At 40.1% G+C, this 16,321-nt stretch overlaps 1 protein-coding gene across 4 annotated transcripts; it reads right to left on the reverse strand.

Annotated features, from left to right (window-relative positions):
• Positions 1-2,259: 2,259 nt before the first annotated feature.
• Positions 2,260-15,795, reverse strand: si:dkeyp-84f3.5 (uncharacterized protein LOC334144 homolog). 4 transcript variants are annotated; one of them, XM_061216495.1, is made up of 3 exons: positions 15,612-15,795; positions 12,208-12,274; positions 2,260-5,773 (listed from the first exon to the last, which is right to left on the reverse strand). In XM_061216495.1, the coding sequence occupies exon 3, from the start codon at positions 4,863-4,865 to the stop codon at positions 2,514-2,516; it is 2,352 nt and encodes a 783-aa protein (XP_061072479.1). In that variant the 5' UTR covers positions 4,866-5,773; positions 12,208-12,274; positions 15,612-15,795; the 3' UTR covers positions 2,260-2,513. The 4 variants fall into 4 exon arrangements, with proteins under 4 accessions (XP_061072479.1, XP_061072495.1, XP_061072472.1 ...); XM_061216511.1 differs by lacking the exon at positions 15,612-15,795 and adding an exon at positions 15,248-15,303; XM_061216488.1 differs by lacking the exon at positions 12,208-12,274.
• Positions 15,796-16,321: the final 526 nt, after the last annotated feature.

Here is a 16,321-nt window from a genome sequence, read left to right on the forward strand (position 1 = left end):
CTGTACACATACTACCATTGGATTAGGTGCCAGAGGACCCTCTATGCTAGATTTTGGGTATTGTAGATGTTAGGTATACCACTTAAAAAAAGAATAATTAAATGAAAAAAATAATTATTCATTATGTCATTAGTGCTTTTCGATTGGTCCAAAGATTTGCGTGTGATGAAGGACACTTGAGACCTTAAAATGGCTGTTATAGGGGTATTTGGGAGTCAGTTGTCAAAATAAAAATACAATTATGTGGTACCTACAAAGGTTGTGCTTTTAGAATAATCAGGTAATCTTAAGATTTTCTGTGTTGCATTCAAAATAAGACAAAATGTGCTGACAGATTCATCAGATTCACTGTACACTGTATGTGCCTCATTGCACATAAAACTTAGGCCCAATGAAATGCGAACACTAAAAATAACTAAAGTTCAAAAATGGCTTTAATACAGCACCACCATGTCTAACTAGTTGCAACAGCTTCACCTAATGCTCAACTGAGAACATCTACCAAATAATGGCTATACAGCCTGAAATACCTCTTGAACTTCAACAAAAAGGCAACTGTTGTACAATACTGCTGTAATTACTGTGACCATATGGAGAGAAGGGGGAAGTCATAACATGGTTCAGTAAATATAGATTTCAAACATATAAAACACACACTTCCATTTATTGTTATGGCACAAAATATTTACCCATGAAGGGCATAATTATTCATTTGGTGATGGAAAAACACACAAGACAAGAGCTTGCCAATTATCCTCATGTCTGAAGCAATGACAGTTTCATTTCCAAGACTTCACAAAATGGTCCTCAAATTCCATGATTAAGATGGTCAAGCCCTCTCTTAGGAAAAAAAACAAAACATGATGTAAATTCTTGCACATCCACATTTTACAGATCCCATAAGTGTCTTACAGTCATCAAGACACTTTAAAGAATACCATCCATCCATCCATTATCTTAACCCGCTTATCCTGAACAGGGTCGCAGGGGGGCTGGAGCCTATCCCAACCTACATTGGGCGAAAGGCAGGAATACACCCAGGACAGGTCGCCAGTCCATCGCAGGGCACACACACCATTCACTCACACACTCATACCTACAGGCAATTTAGACTCTCCAATCAGCCTGACCTGCACGTCTTTGGACTGTGGGAGGAAACCGGAGTACCCGGAGGGAACCCACGCAGACACGGGGAGAACATGCAAACTCCACACAGAGAGGCCCCGGCCGACGGGGATTCGAACCCAGGACCTCCTTGCTGTGAGGCGGCAGTGCTACCCACTGCACCATCTGCACCATCCAAAATAAATAAAATGTTTAAAATGCAAATGCATAATCAGATTATCCAGGATAGTATTACACTCGAATCGGGTTCTCTGTGCAGAATAACGAGCAGCAAGATATCACAAACATTCTGATTTGAAACAAAGAATGAAAGGGAAGGGTGTGTTCAAGAAGCACCATAGGGAGAGTATTACTGCTGCTCAAGGGCAATATTTTATTAAATAAAGACACAATGTAAAATATAAATGTAAAAGGCCATTTAAAAGTTGTACATTGTCCCGGGTCTTAGGTTGTAGCTGCATTCCCAAGGCTTGGGACAGTATTACCAAGTATCACCAAGCAGATTTTGCTGGGGTACTACATCTGTATTGGGAGATTTATAGAGCAGTAATATTGTTGGGCAAGTCACTGAGGTAGCCAGGAAGAGAGCCCTATAGAACCACAAATCCAATACCATAAGTGTTGTAAAGCAACACCTGCAATTATAAAACACATGTATTACAGGTCATCTGGATTTAAATGAAAATGTGTGGTAATTAAATACAAAAAAATCTTAACTGATATGTCCTTATCCTAAACCAGGGAGATGCTACTGGTAATGATCTCCATTGCATTTGTCATTTTTGAAGGCAACATATGGTCTGTTGGACAGAAATGACAATCCAATGAAGGACTACACTAGTGTCATTTTCATACAGTATATTCAAACATTACATAAGTTACAATGCCAAAGGTGTTACTTCAACCAGAGAATGCTAAATATTGACCCTGTAACAGACATAGAACACAATTAATTACTCCAACAAGGCCAGTTTCCAAACACAGACAGAGAATAGCATTCAACAGCAAGACTCAATTGTTAGAAAGTGACTGCATACAGAATAAAGGCAAAAATACTCTTGCTCAGAAATGAAAACTGGGTAACGATGTAATGTTTCCAAAATGTTGAGACCCCCCCCCCCCCCAACTGAATATACATGCCCAATATTTATTGACATAAGCAAAACATTGATCTAAACTGTAGTCTGTCCTGAAATTCACTAGAACATATAAAATCTCACAATGCCACAGAATTCATTTTCATTTATCATCACATTAGGTTTCAGAATATGAAAGGCTTGCTTAGATGGTTCTACTCTTGCAGACACCATTGATACCACTCATTTATTCATAAAACCCTTTTAGACAAGCAAAGAACCACATAGTGGACATTTTCATTTGATGATCCATCATCCAGTACTTTCTGTACCATGTGCACTCTGGTGCTGTAGAAATGTTGCCAGACAAGAGAAGGTCTGGGTGCATTCTGTGCACTCATACAGCACATCTGCAGAGGCAGTTCCACAACCCTCTTCCTCCTCTGTATCATCATCATCATCATTATCATCATCTTCTTCCAAATCCTCATCATCATCATCATCATTATCATCATCATCATCATGCTTCAAGGCTACAGCATCATCCTGACCGTATGTGGTAGTGGAAGAGGTCCGCACATCCTTGTCATCCTCCCCGGGGGACCGATTCTGGTGAGTGTCGAGATGTCGCAAAAGAGCAGATGACTGGCGGAAGCGCCTTGGACAGTGGGGACACTTGTGTACCTCACCTGCAACTTCCCGTCTATGGTAGCGTTGGTGACGCTGGTATACACAAAGTAACCCAAAGCTCTTACCACACTCATTGCACTGGAAGGTCACACGAGGCTTTGGGGAAGAAGTAACCTCTTTAGGATCTGTGGGTTGTTGGCTACCACAGCTGTGGCCATCCAAGTCATATTTGTTCAAATATTGCTTTCCACATTTTGCACAAGGATAGAGATCACTCTCCCTCTTATCAGATGCCCCCTTCTCAAACTCAAACGTGACTTGTGCCCCTTGATAATTATCTTTTCTGCTTTCAACCTCTGCACCTTTCTCAGTCTCAGGCTTTGTTGGTGGAACTTCTGAATGATGATACATTGCTATGTGCCGCCTCACATCACAACGCTGTGGGAAGTGTCTCCCACAAAAAACACAGGTGTGCAGAGTCCCCTTGTGGTACCGCATATGCCTCGACAGACTGCTGGAATGCACAAATACTCGATGGCAGAGTTTGCATGGATATACCCGCGAATTGTGGTTGGACTGGCTTCCGCGTGGGGGCCTGCCCCGTGGCTTTGACTGCTTCCCTGCAACCCCAGCATGGATTTGCCGCTTTGCTGCTGCTACACTGTGGAACAGCTGCTTTGCTGGTGGCACAGTACGATTTTGCTGCTTAGGTGCAGGTTCTGGTTCCAAATGTACTCGATCGTCCAGTGCCTGATGAGTAAGGTGGTGTTTCTTTAAGTCAGATAACTGCTGGAAGCGATTCCCACACAAACCACAGCGGTATGGTCTGAAACTCATGTTGGCAGTAGTAAGAGAAAAATCAATGGAAGCCTTTTTATTTAAGACAGGTAAATCTTGTTCGGATGGACTATTGCTATCAAGCAATACTTCATTTTTTGAGGGAGTTTTCTGGGTGGGTGGGCTCTTCTTGTAAGTCGGGATACTGGAGACAATCTTCCCATGGGCATGACTGAGTAAGTGGCTCTGCAAGTCAGAAAGCCAAAAATAACGCAGGCCACACAGCTTACAAGGGTATGACTTCTCTATGCTGCCCTCTTGTCCTTCTCCAAACTTCCTAAAAGTCTTGGATCCTGCGGTGTCATGGAGTTCATCTTGGTGAGTACGCAATGCCTCCTGTTTGAGGAAGCGCTTACCACACTGCTTGCAGCTATAAAATCTTTCATGGGAATGATGCTCGAGGTGCTCACGCAACTTCTCTCGTTCACCAAAGACCCTGCAGCACAAGGTACATTTATATCCCCGCTCCACTGTGCGATATCGCTGATGTCGCAGTAAGCCAAGTCTTGTGTTGAATAGCTGGTTGCACATTTCACATCGGAAGTGTGCAGGGTGAGGGGGCACAAGGGTGTTGGAACCATTTTCACTCTCCGCTGCCTTAGTGGGTGAGAGAATGACAGGGGTAGATTTGGACTCTGTAGCCGGGACGTGATGGGGGTGCTGAACTACAGGAGTCAGCTGAGATTCCTGAATGGGGGCTTGGGTGGATGTGAGAATCACTGGTGCAGGCTGGCACTCCCCCAGAATAGGGGCATTGGCAGAGGCTAGAATGACCGACTTAGGATGGGACTCAAGGGGAGGAGGGTGAGGGGGGGTCTGAATCACTGAAGTAGGCTGGGACTCCGGACATGTGCCTTCAGTTGATGCCAGGATCATGGGACCAGCCTGAGACGCAAGATGAGGGACCTGATTCCAGGGTAGAATTTGGGAGGATTTGTCATTCGAAGCGTAATTATATTCCGCTGACCTGTCCACAACTGTAAGCATTCCGTTTTCGTGGAGCGCAAATTCAAGAGGCGCCCCAAAGCCATTGGAGTGGCAATCATATGGGAAGGGTTCCACTGTGCCATGCTCAGCCATGTGAGTCAAAAGGTCAGGGTAGTGGTCAAACCCATCCCCACATTCAGTACAGATGAAGGCACCTGCCCCCCCTGCCTGCTCACCACAGTTGGTGTAGTCCATCAGGGGGTATTCCATATTAAGAAGAGTAATGGTGTCACTTGGAGTGGAGATGTACTAACAAATTAGCAGCTTTCTCTCCCCTCACTTTTTAATATACTTTTAACATAATTATAGTGATAATGTAGGTATGTGAAGAATTTCTTAAAGATTTAATTGAAAAATAGCCTAAGAGAGTAACATGCACTTCACATTAGGCTAGCAAAAAGGCGTCAGGAGATGGTACTCCGTAAAGAACAGTGCAATGAACAGCCGTTATAATACTTGATTCAAGTCAAAATGACGAAGCACGATTCCAGCTAAATTCAGCAAAACATTTAAGACATGCAGGACAAATTATACATCAGATTGTTATACATCAAATTGTGCAATCATGCACAATTTTATCACTTTGTGATGGTTCCAAGAGTTCAAGCAATTAATTTCTCTCGATTTAAAGGTACCGTTGTGGAATTTGTTCCAAATGGCCATAACTGTTGTCCCATCAGTGTCTCAGTGCAAAATAGTAAAAAAAATAATAATAATATTTGAAGTTGATTCCAAGATCTTCTCCTCAGCTAAAACTTGTGACAACAGCTTTCCAACTATTTTTCAGGTTCTTGTATGATTGTTGGTGATCTTGTTGATGATCTAGTTGGTGGTGTCTTCACTGACCCTCCCCCGCCAAAAAATAAATAAATCAGGGTACCTTAGTACATAAGGATCAAACATCAAAACACTGAATGGCCAGACTTTGCCTCCAGGCTATCTATTCAGTGATATTTAGACAAGCTTGGACAAAAAAAAAGGGGAAAAAGCAAGACCAAGTCCTTCACAGACGTAGAGAATACCTCAGAGAATTGAAATGTTGCATGAGGACATGACCATAATCTGTGTGTGTCTTCTATCTGGTCTTCTTTCCCCACTTCAGATCTTTAGGTCATCATCTGAGGAAATTAGTGGGGAAAAGAAGGAAGAAAGCCATGAGAGAAAGCCAGTGCTTCCTGTAACAAATTACAGCTGGGCCTCAGTGGAGAGTGGAAAATTGCACTGGTCCCCAGAGCAAATAATTTTTCAAGGCAACTTATGAGGCTAAATAACTGCCTCAGTTGGAAAATCCATCCACCACAGCACAAACAGTTAAAACTACAATGGCATCAGCATTACACTTTAAGACCTCCTCAAAATTTGATTCTGATGATCACATCTGTGTCCAGGAACAGCTAGCAAAATGATTCAATTATTTTTTCCAAAGAGCAAGTATGCGCCCAAGTTGAAAAACCTAGGAGCATAGTAATGCATCCCACTTACTGCAGTTGCCCCTAAATGCGAGCAATGTAGAGCCCTTTCATAATGAAACTTATTTAGTAGGGATCGGCATGGTTAATCGATTAACTGGTTAACGAAAATGGACACTTAACCAAAATGACCAATGTCTTAACTGGCTGGCGTTCTTTTTTTAATATTTCACATTTGTAATTCATTTAATCCTGCTTTATAACATTATAATTAGCTTAACTTTCCTAAAAGCATTAATTAACATTGCAGCACTACTGACTTGGAAACGCAGCATTACATTACATTACATTACTGGCATTTGGCAGACGCCCCTTATCCAGAGCGATGTACAACACAGTGCATACCCATAACCAGGGCTAAGTGCGCAGAAAGACCCTAGAGGGAAGTACAATTTCAATTGCTACCCGTGCAACAAAAATAAGGACCAGGGCCTATTTTTTTTATTTTATTATTATTATTTTTTTTTAAACAACAAATGAACAAACAACAAAGCAAAAGTGACCAAGCTTAACTATCCAAATACTGCTTACCTAGCCAACTAAAAATACCAAAACACAAAGTAAATCACAAAGACAACAATTAAGGATCACAGGGAGGTAGGGAGGGATGGGGAGAGGTGCTGCTTGAAGAGGTGCGCCTTCAGTTTGCGTTTGAAGGTGGGGAGAGATTGTACAGTTCTGACCTCAACGGGGAGTTCATTCCACCACCGTGGAGCCAGAACAGACAGTAGTCGTGAGCGTGAGAGAGGGAGTAGAGCAGAGTAGGCTATGGCAACATTTTGAAGTAATGGAACTAATAAATACATTTTAAGGAATTTTCCTGTTTTATCAGATTTCAGAATGGTTGCAATCGATTGCTTGGGATATAATAAGTTTAATTGGGAAGTAAATAAGTTTATTTTTTCATGCTCATGTTGACATTACTGTGGAGTTTCCCATGTGACTAACATATTGATGGCTGAGAAATTAAAATGGCTGTGCTGTAAGCTCAGAACAGAGATGATTCACAAACCTTCAAAAACAATGAATAGCAGAACAAAGACATACAATTCTAGAACCCCATTTCCAAGTTCCCTTAAAATTCCATTGGTATCCTTTTTGCCATAGGAACAATGTTATGACAGTATTACTGTGCTAAAAAGAAAAGTTATATATGAGTTACAAACTAATATTCTCAAACAGCCATGCTTGCAGGCAAACAACCAACCAGCTGGCTTTACCCTACTTTCAAGTGGTGTCTCATTTACAGTCTACACAAGTTTTCCACCGGAAAGGTACAAATGACCACCTTAAATGTTAGATGATCAAATTGGGGAAATCAGGATTCTGGGCGCAATGCGGTTTGACCGAGTTGTGACCTACTCTGTCTTGCCGACATGGTCGAACAAAACAGAGCCCTCTGTGAACCTCAAGAAATGTCACACTATAAAGCCACAGCTTCAAATTTAAAACAGAGACAATCTTTGATAACTACAGTACAGTAGCATTCAATTCCCTGCAGCATTTGCATTCTTAATCCCCTGAAATAGCCATAGATTGCAGAGAAACCAAAGGGTTAGGGCAAACAGAAATTTTCCCTTCCCTGTGCGAGGCCAGAGCCAACTGTGAGTCACCCTGCAGGGCTGCTGGTCACAGTTGGCAATGGCACGTTCACATTGAATGCCAGACCACGGGGCTCCACCTACACACAATAGTGCCTAAACCAGATGAACCACTTAGGAACCTTAGTTCTGCTACCCTTAAAGCAAACCTTCAGAGCGCTGAAAGTACCTTTGCAAATCAGTACATGGCCAAGTATTCATACTCTCCATATGACTCATCATAGACCAACTGGATAGAAATGATACATCTGAGGGCCGCAGAGGCATCGGACCTTGATGCAGGTCAATGCAGTTGCACACTGGACCTGGGTATGTGCCGCAGTCCTGGCAAAGCCGAGTATGGCCTGCACACGAGGGAGCGGCTCTGAGGGTGGGGTGGGGTGGGAACTAGGCAGGGAGGATCAGCGCACACCAAAAGTGACCCGATCGAGACAGAATCACGGTCCGGGGTTCGAGACGATGCGGCTTGAAGATCTCTTTCCGGCCACCAGGGGACAGTGTAGTAGCAGCGTTTCCCCAATTAACACGGTGATTGAAATAAACAGGGTAGAAAATGTATTGTAGATCTGTAAATGCTTCACAGTATCTTGCTGATGTGCTACCCAGAGAGTATGTGGAAGCAGAGTACAAGTAGCCCGGGCCACGCGCATATTTTCTGTGTTTTTGAGCTTTTTATATAATCCTAGAGCTTTTGATTTGCATTCCATACGGATTCAAGAACAAAAAAGAAGTATATACGGGACTACGGGAAGCGGAGGGGGGGCTATCTTTGTGATCATTCTGTGGGCGTTTTAGGTACTGAAACCAGAAACAGAACGCTGATGTGGGTGGGCCATTAATTAAAATGTAACACCTGGAGATGATAGAGATGACAATGTGCAATCTGCCTAAGTAAACCATAAACCTCTCTAAATGAACTTTGGGTACATCAGTTAACTATCAGCAAATGAAAATATTTAGCACTTGTTTTGGTTTCCATTTAAATGCATAGCCCAAATAAGGAGATGTCAAGTTCCACGAATTTGACAGGATAAATAAATTATCTTGCCTCACTGGCTCAAGCATTAACATACTTCTAAGAGCACTTAAAAGCCCAAGAACATATTTGTAGCAACTATTACAAATCTGGGCAACCAAAGAGTGCATCTGGAGGACAACCGCACGCATGTATAATTTCTCCACCCCTGCATATAGGGCTTATACCAAGATCTGTGCTGATACCTTGATGGAGAGCAGGCTGATGTTAATGTTTGGGCTGATTCATTGAATTTCCTGTCTTTTGTGGCTTTCAGCGAATGCAAACATTTCACTTAAAACATAGTTTTTTGTGATTAACTTCCTTAGTTTTTACACCGGGAAGTTCAATGAATACTTGATAGGTCATTATATATATGCATCAAAAGTAAAACCCTTGGCTGAGAACTTGGCTTAATAGTCCTTGGGCCAAACCATTTTTCAGTACCATCTTGGTGGGCAAATTCTAGATGTGATTTTTTTAGTCCTATACATCCCTAGATTATGTTTTGATATGATAGACCTCTGTTCTGAGGGGTGCTAGAGACATGAGCCTGTACCTCCGGAAAACCGCAAAAATGAGGCATTCACCGGTAGGGGGTAGGTGCGGAAAAGTGACCAAAAGCTTGGCCTAGGAAGGTCTGATCGACTCGGGGTTGATCTCTACATGTTCAGGAGACTCAGGCGCATAACAATAACCACAGGCTCATGTCTCTAGCACCCCCACAGCCCGACCTACAAGCGAATCATGCGAAGGGGAGCAAAATATGGCAGGGGACTTTTTTTGGCAAAACTCCGGTTTTGAACAAAAGCAGTCCATACCTTTAGGAGGTGATAACCACTAATAAGCTGCCAAACCAAAAGGTCTATCATATCAAAACATAATCTAGGGATGTATAGGACTAAAAAAATCACATCTAGAATTTGCCCACCCAGATGGTACCAAATCGTCCAATTTTGGGGTTTGGCCCAAGGACTATAAAGAATCTATTTGGCCCACTAGCTGTTTACAGTAACGGTAACTGTCCCCATTTCTTATAAGCGGATGCCATCTACTGACAAAAAGTGGTATTTGTATTTTTTCTTGGTTGAACTTGAAGTGAGTTCTCTCAAAGGTTTTGTTTGTATAGCTAGTTAGCGTGTATAACGATGCATGATTAAAAAGTATAGTTAGGATCATTCTTTTCAATTTCAACGATAATTCTGCTGTCTGAAACGCATTTCTTCAGTCAAATCTAGGAGATGCCAAATGTCTGCCATCGACACGGTATTTGCATATTAAGCTACCTTTCCTAGTATCTTCTCTCATGTGTAACGTTAATGTCAACAGTCACTCTTGCATGGTTCATCAGCTCATTTTCTAATCTAGCTAGACATGAGTTAGCCACGAAAATCCTGCTGAAGATATAACCGTAGTCACCCCAGATCATACCAAATACAGCAAGCTAACGTTTGAGATAGCGCTTGAGCTACAGTCCATGAGACTGTCTAAAGTGGACAGTACTAGCCTATTATCGGTGTAATCTACTGCCTGCTCGCGATACCGATTCTCATGTCCGTTTATTATGCTAATTTGTTTTAGCATTTGTCTCCCCCATGTTAAGTCGATGGGTCGAAATTTAGAATTTTGAGGTCGAATACAAATGTAATAAAACATACAGTGTGGACATTTTCTGAATTTGCTGCAGAATTGGCCTCATTTATCAATATTTTTGGGAATCAGTGTGAAAATGTATGTGTGATCGGAAACAAACTAAAAATTTGCGCCGGATTTATGAAGGAATATACACACCTTTTTTCGTATCCATGTGTGTATGTTGATAAATACCAATCAATCGTAAACAAAACGCGTGTGCACAAAATGTATAATTAGCATAAATTGAAGCCCCTCACATTCCTTATACACAGAAATCAATTTCAAGAGATGGCAGACACTGCATAGCCTACTAGGGGTGTGAACGGTTAAACGGTTTAACAGTTTAACTGAAACTGATTTGTAAACGGTTACAAAAAATTGATAATGGATAACCAATTTCTTTTTTTTTTCTGAAGCTCTAAATAAATGCACGTTCATCACCAGGAGTATTATTGCGGTTCTAAACTAGCAAACCACAAGCTTCAGTATTTCGATCAAACAATTTGGCCATTTCAGGGGGTTTAAAATGCAAGCAGGGAATTGAATGCTATAGTATTACAATTATCAAATAATTTCTGTAGCTGTTGGTTGATTTATGGCTTATTGTAATGTTAAGTCGTTTCTTAAGGTTAACAGAAGATCTGTGTTCATTCGTTGATACACAAATTCGAAGTACCAGCAAACTGAATGTAGCATAATTGGACAAATGTTGCACAAAATATTACAATACGCTGTTTACATTCAATCCACAAGCTACAGTCGTACAAGCAAGTAATCTGCGGTCATTTCAGAGGGTTAAGAATGCAAACACCGCATGGAATTGAACAGTACTGTAGTCAAATAATTTCTGTGTGTTTGAAATCTGTAGCTGTTACTTTGATTTATGGCTTATTCTATGGCGTTTATTCATCCGTGTTTATTCATTGGCATGCAAATTCAAACTACCGGCAAACTGAACTTTCCTTTCCACATATCTACATAAAAATAAAGCAATACATTATCATTGGGCTATTTATCCATCGGATCTTGAAAGTGAAAATTCCCTGCTTTCAGCAAAAAATGGACATGTTAATCTCACCACCACAATTGTCCCACACCATATAAAATGCATTGGTATATAAAATGCAAGTTTACCGTTACATAAAAATAATTTATGGTAAAATAGACCTGGTGTTATATCAGGCAAATATTGCGTGACCACGGAATTTTGAGTGCACAACCCTGTCTGTAACAAAGTTGTTAACCGCAGAATATTTACAGATTTCATGCCAATCAAGTCTATCAGGCAGAAGTCATAGGGAAGAAAGATGAAAACATGATGAATTACAATTATATCCGATGCATTTAAAAGAAATTACTCACGATCGATCAGCATGCCTGAACTACATGGATTTAACAACAGATTTCTGCAACTGTGAAATTACACTGCACAATGTCAATGAAAATGCAAATATTTAATTTGCCAATTGGGCTGATTTACTATCATCTGACTTAAAATGTTGACATTTAACTATTGAGATGGCCCAAAATAAAGTTTGAAAATGCAATTACATTTCATAGTCATCCAGTAAAAAAAAAAAAAAAAAAAAAAAAAAAAAGATATGATTCCTAGCTGTCATAAGCAGTATTGGTTAACTGGTTAACCATTTTTAAATATGTAACAGGTTACAAAAACTGATGATTTGTCCCTGACATCCCTGTAGCCTACATGACCGTGTGTGCTACAACTACTTTGTAACTTCTCTTTGTGAACATGAAAATATATATAAAACATATTTAGGACTTAACATCATGGCATAGAAGATGTTTTCTCATAATAAACTTGAACTCACCGTTATTGTTAGTCGTTTATTCTCGTGGATAAACATAAAGCGATGTGCCAAACCTGACGAAGATCCACTAGAATGGAAAAGTTGTCTACAATAAAGGTAGGAATGTCAAGAGCATATCAGTTCACAGGCTTCCTTCTTTTCATTCAAACTAACATCTTCACATTGGTAATTAGCCTACTTTTGTTTATATAGGCTACATAAACTACATCTGCACCACACAGGACTGGAATGGTGCATTGACCTACGAATCTGAGATATTGCTGTTTTTGTCATCTCTGGGATTATCAAGGAGTGATATATTTTCACTGTCCTGTGCCAGTCCGCAAAAAACTGAGGACGGAAAGCACCTGACCATGTTCTGGAAGTAAGCCATGCTTTAATCTTCTATGGAAGCAATAAATGTAATCTAAAGAGAGGATAATGCTGCGTTCATGTCATATCGGAATTACCACCTTCCGACTGGTTCACGTCAGTACATGTCAACCTCTGAATTTAAATGCGAGGCAAAAACAAAACTCATTAACAAATGAAGTGCATCCGCCACATGCCATGCCACTATACAGATGTTTGAAACTTGAACTCACTGTTATTGTTCACGGTTTCTTCTGTGAGAAATAAATCTTCTAATAGGCAAAAGCAATAGATTTACATGTAATGTAAAGAGAGGCCAGACATATAAATGACAGTCTAAGCACGGTACACCCCTCTTACAGCAAACTTTTAGACGCCTTATTTATTGGAAACTTTTTACGTGTTTTATGGAATTTATATTACACTCCACTTAAGCATGAATTAATGAGGAATGAAACATCACCCATTTTAATGTTGAATCCTGTTGCGCTTTTATATGATATGAATAATTATAATATTCAATTGGCTTATAAAAAAAAGTTAAAAGAAATAAAAGAATTATAAATGAATGGACACAAAGCACGCTTTACAACCGTGTGCTTTCCTTTCCGTGCACAATACGAACAGCTGAGACTACTCGTGAAGTTCTTTCGGCTCTTACGAAAACATCCCACAAATCCCATATTATTTGTGCACAATGCAATTCCAAAGAATTAAGGGGGAATTTCGTTCGGCTCACATTTGATAAATGAGGCCCATTCAGTGGTGTTGGGATATGTTGGATTTAAATTGAGTTATTTTTGCACAAAAAAAAGGATTACATTTTATGCTATTTTTTAAGGGTATTCATAACACAGAAATGGTGCAACGTTTCAATACCAAAATCGGTAGTTGGCGAGCCCATTGCCATTGTATTAGACCTGCAAAATGGTATTTATATTTTGAAACGGGTGAGATATTGAGGTTGTTTTGAATTGAGGTGCCAACCAAGGCAAACATATAGCAACCACACTCACAATGTGGTGTGAAGTGAATGACATCACAGTGTATCAATGTATCACCATTTGAATTGTATCATCACCCATGTATCACAAATATAATAATTGTGAAATTCTTGTTGCCCAGGCCAACTTTTCACTGCAAGCTAGAAATATCACCTGAGCTGGCCTTTTTCATTGGAGGCCCAGCACTCCACTACACAGAGAAATAAATGCATGGTCTGAGGACGATTAAATCAGAGGTTGAGAATATGGAATTTACTCATCAATAATGATGCAATAAATATGCATCTCTTTACATATTACATACATATTATTACAAATAGTGTAAAGGGTATCCTATAGGAGGTACACTGAAAATCTATTTTCTATGGCATATTTTTCTGTATATACTTGGGGCAATTAATAGGAGCAGCCTGTAGCCTAGTGGCGAAGGTACATGAAACCACAATAAAAAACGGCACAGCCATTGGGCCCTTGAACAAGGCCCATAACCCTGCATTGCTCCAGGGGAGGATTGTCTCCTGCTTAGTCTTATCAACTGTACGTCGCTCTGGATAAGAGCGTCTGCCAAATGCCAATAATGTAATGTAATGTAATGCATTGCTCCTGGGGGGATTGTCCCCTGCTAAGTCTAATAAACTGTAAGTCACTTTGGAGTGTCAGCGAAGTAACAAATTAGTATTATTATTCATAATAGACTATGCCAGGTCAACAACCATCCACAATATTCTAAGAGCAGAATATAGCCCATTTTTAATTTCCAAATAGGTGTCAAGAGTTTCTGTGCGTAGTTTTAGATAAATACATTTGGAAAAGCTACAAATCATTTAAATTATGTGAGACCACTAATGAAAATGAATGAACTTCACCCAATACTGAATGCCTACTTACAGACCCAATTAACAATGTTAAATATTTATGGGCCTGTTAAGTTCTATACAAACAAAATGTATCAAGTAATTTACTGCAACAACATGACCCAACACGACACTTCTAAATGATTTGCTAGAACGTTACAAGAATTCATAGCTTACTAGCTAGCTATTGTTAGCTGAATGAATGCCTCGTGAGAGCTAGCTAGCTACATAGTGTAAGTAAGCAGTGCGGCCATTTTGAATGATACAGTATCCGTTTTAAATAGCTACAACACGAAAGACAAAGTAGCTAGCTGCACTACCTAGCTGCATTATGGGACTTGTCGATATACAACTGTACACATTTCATGTAACTGTATTTGAAAATATATTCCATATAGCTACCGTCGGCTATAGGTTACTAACATAGCTAGCTAAACCCATATCACTACCTAGCTGGCTTTATCCAGACACAGATCGCACTCCACTAAACGTATTATGAAAAATGAATGCAACTCCTGCAGCCAACTACCCAGTAACGTTCGTCACTTCAAGATACTGACATACAAGCTACTAACAACCATATCGAGCAAACGACGCATGCAATATGCAGCAATGTTATAACAGTAATGATGGCATTGATTTAATACTGTAACGTTTGCTCTAATTTAGCTAGCTAGCTATCCATTTGTGACGTGAACCGACAACGAAAGAAGCATACAGCCGATAGCGAGCCGCTACCTACATAGACTAGCTGTAGCTATATTACTTTTTTTTTTTTTTTTGCAAATAGCTATTCAGCGAATTAAATATTGGAATGGGCTACTAACTTACCCAACAGCGCAATGATATGGCTAAGTTACTACTTAGCACGACTGTTTCACTCGTCATAAAATTCAAACAGTACAGCTTTAGCCAACTAACTACGTAGTGAGCTAGCTAAATATCTACCTTTCTAGCTAGCCAAATATCTAGCTAGCTAGCTACGTATCAAACCCGTCCTATAGCATTAAATAGGCTAGCATTCCGCTAGCTACCAAAAACAGCTACATTTGTATGGGCTATCTAGTTTAGCTACTACGAGGAAGAAAGGCCTCTTGGTAGCTAGACTATATCGCTAGCTACATAAATTCGCTAGCTAGCGCGTATGTGAATATTTTGTAACATCAAATCGTATTTAATGTATTGCCACACTTACCAACTGGATGTGATGCGTCTCGTTTTAGCCAAATGTCTATTTTCTGCCTTTCGCCGGGAGATTGTCTCCTTTTATAATAATATCCTTGTTTGGGTAACTACCATTGTTTAGCAAAGATATTTATTCTACCGTTGTGTTGGCTAGCTAGCTTAACAAGAAGCGACCCGGGGGATGGTTAGAGGGCGGGGACATTTCTTTTGGCGAAGACAAGAGAAAGGCGGAAGAATAGTTATGATTGTGACATTGGCGCAATGGAGAATGACATAGCTACAGTAGCTAGAAAGCCAGTTCAGATGGAATAAATTGTAACAATATAGCTTGAATCGTTATCATTATCAGTCATTTATGTTGGAAACATACCTATTAACCTAAGTAGATTAATCCAGAATTAAAACGTTACAGCCAAAGGAAGCCTGAAGCATTTTAAAGTATAGAATAGCCTACCTTCCTCGTACCTTTTTTTTAACCAATATATTTTTTTCAAGATATTTGTAAAAAGACAGAAATTTGGATCAATACAGCTTGTCTATCAGGCTTTGATGTTGATAATGCAATTATGTTAATGTTACGCAAATGATACTCCCATTTCGGACATGCATACATGGGTATATGTAAGTTATACATGGCCTTTAGGCATGGATGTCTTCAAAATAGTTTTCTGACCTCTCGGATGCTCACAATAGCCTTATATACTTGGGAGAAAATAATAA

Source organism: Conger conger, chromosome 1 (genome assembly GCF_963514075.1).
Source record: "Conger conger chromosome 1, fConCon1.1, whole genome shotgun sequence".
Lineage (NCBI taxonomy): Eukaryota > Metazoa > Chordata > Actinopteri > Anguilliformes > Congridae > Conger > Conger conger.